Source organism: Genypterus blacodes, unplaced genomic scaffold (genome assembly GCF_046128005.1).
Source record: "Genypterus blacodes isolate CSIRO-AG114 ecotype Tasmania unplaced genomic scaffold, CSIRO-AGI_Gbla_v1 ptg000167l_1, whole genome shotgun sequence".
In the NCBI taxonomy this organism is placed as follows: Eukaryota; Metazoa; Chordata; class Actinopteri; order Ophidiiformes; family Ophidiidae; genus Genypterus; species Genypterus blacodes.
The window spans coordinates 2,516-5,000 of record NW_027466968.1 but is presented as its reverse complement, the minus strand read 5'-3'; the positions used below and the strand labels follow the sequence as shown (position 1 = coordinate 5,000).

At 44.8% G+C, this 2,485-nt stretch overlaps 1 protein-coding gene across 1 annotated transcript in view; it reads right to left on the bottom strand.

Annotated features, from left to right (window-relative positions):
- LOC143013914 (voltage-dependent P/Q-type calcium channel subunit alpha-1A-like) overlaps nt 1-1,525 on the bottom strand; it is a gene marked incomplete at its 5' end in the record, with an annotated part of 54,742 nt that extends 53,217 nt beyond the window's left edge. Inside the window, 2 exon segments of the mRNA XM_076167625.1 lie at nt 521-673; nt 1,431-1,525. Coding sequence (XP_076023740.1) covers nt 521-673; nt 1,431-1,525 — 248 coding nt within the window.
- Nucleotides 1,526-2,485: the final 960 nt, after the last annotated feature.

The window sequence follows — 2,485 nt, the reverse complement described above, 5'->3', positions numbered from 1 at the left end:
CCACTGGACTGTCCTCTAAATCAAATTCTCATGGAGCTTGTCATTCTGTACACTTCCTCTTATTCGTCAGAGATGACTTCTCAAAATCGTGTTGTCTGAAAGAACGCAGATGGAGTTGATGGAATAAACGTGGAGGATCACTCACACTGGTAAGATGAAGCAGGGTATGTGTAAGACTCTGAACTATCATTTAAAATGAAATCATCACAATCAGATTCTAGCAAATTGTGTCCAAACTCAGGTCACTAAGATTGTTTTTGTTTTTTGTGAGTTTAGTTGTAAGCATCTTTTGACCACGTGTCACACTAACGTCACAATCTTTTGTTTCAAGATCTTCAAAAAATCATTTGAACATTGAATGGTAAAGAGCATCAATCCCCCATTATTTCAAAGACTTCCTGTTTCTAAGTGGCAACCTCTTAAAACAACAGCGTATCCAAGATTAGTGTCACACAAACACACGACCTCAGACCTGTACGTGTTGCATTGTTGTCATCTGTGCCCGCTTCCTTTTTCCTACCTGTGCCTTCATCATAGCAGGTCTTATGGAACTTTCCCATGTAGAACTCAAGGCCGATGATGGCGAACATGAGGATGGCCACAAACAGAAGCAGACCGATCTGCAGCAGAGGAATCATGGCCTTCATAATGGACTTCAGCACCACCTGTAGACCTGGTGGACACAATGCAACATGAGCACTTAAGTAGGAGCTTAAAGTAGAATCGATAGTAGCGGCGTGTTTGTGCCATTGCATCAAACTTATTGGAGCTTTTGGGGACTGTAGACAGGTGCAGGCCTGTATTGGCTGAACTACTGGAGCTGTGAATGGAAATGTAAGCACTTCAATCGCTTCAATACTCTACACTACTAGAAATACTACAGAGTTTTCGCAACAGTTTTGAGCACTTTCTGATGTAATACATTGAGCGACCATGTCTGGCATAAACAGTCATCTCTGTCACCTGATCACTGTCCGTTATGTTGCTCTCATCTAGCGAGCAGGGTAGCTGCAGCTTAGCCAAAGCCTGTCGTCGAAGCTAAACTCGTTAGACATGAGTGAACTCAAGAGAAAGTCTCCTTACATTTGAAAAGAGGAGAGAAACTCGTAGACGTCACACTACTCACTGCCTTAATTGCAGCATAATTAGAGTTTAAAAGAGTGAACAAACTGATTGTAATGTCCCAGGGGCTCATACTGTCCCTCCATGACCCTGACTCTGTACAGGCCTGGCTGACCAGCAGGAAGTGCTGGTGCACATGTGGACAAGTGCAGATTCTACATGACTGTACTGGAGAGCAAACTTCACAGTGGTGGTCAAGTGCCACGCATGCACCCTTGGGAGACCTCCAGGTATTCTATAAAGCGTTGGGCTGGGTGTGTGTCTGTGAAACCTTATGATACAGATAAACTATAAATAAACGGTAGGACTTACTGGAATCCCAGACACCAGTTTTAGAGGTCGCAGCACTCTGACAGCTCGCAGCGTCCTCAGGTCAAGCTGGGACCCCACCGAGGACAGAATACTGCAGAAAGAGACGGGGAAAAAGACGAGGAAGAGGTGAAACAGAGCAATAAGTGTGTCAGCAGCGGAGCCTTCAGAAAAGCTTTTGTTCTGGAATCTGATTGGATTTGTGTTTCAGTTGCTATGTAAAAAGCTGCACTTAAACAAATCCTTCAAATCAATCCCCAAAGGGAAATTTATGAGGCCTTGTTTGTCCTTGACAGAACGGAGCTGATCTCTGGTTCTAGATCGATCAACATCCATCACATTGTAGTAGCTTCAGATCTGATTTGGAATATGTTTGCACCATAAACAAACAATTCCAGAATGCTTTTCTGACCAGATTGAGACAACTTCCGTGAAAGGTTGTTTTAGTCTGCAGAGTGTGACCGGCCTGTGGGAGGCCAGCGTAGGTTCAGCTCCCGTGATGTCATGTTTGTTGTAGCTGCGTAAATCATTGTAACAGTTCAGAACCAAATCTCTAAAATATCTGATGAGAAACAGCTGTAAAGGCCACGGCAACTACTGTACATTAAACACAAGGATCTGCCCAGTACGCCTGTGATGCAGGCGGAGGTTAGAATTCTATGATGATTTCTAGCAATCCTAAATCTCCATTGGCTAAGAAAGATAAAATAAGAGCAGAAACAAACGTGAGAGCAAGAGAGCGACCAGAAACCCGAGCAAACTGGAGATGCAGAGAAATGTTCACAATCTGGCATCTCCTCGTCCCTCCGTCCTCTCTTCCTGTTCCCTCCTCCCTCACTCCAGGTTGGTTGCTAATTCCAGTAAGAGGTCATTTGTTAAGGACACGACACCGGCAGCCAAGCCCCTCATTCCCTCAATGGCTTTTTAACTGCCACAGCTAAAGGCCAAGCAGCAGAGCTGAAACACTGCACGCAAGCAAAAACAGCAACCATGCAAGACCACACCTCCAAAGATACAGGCTCCAACACCGCCAACACAGTCCCATCAAAGACAG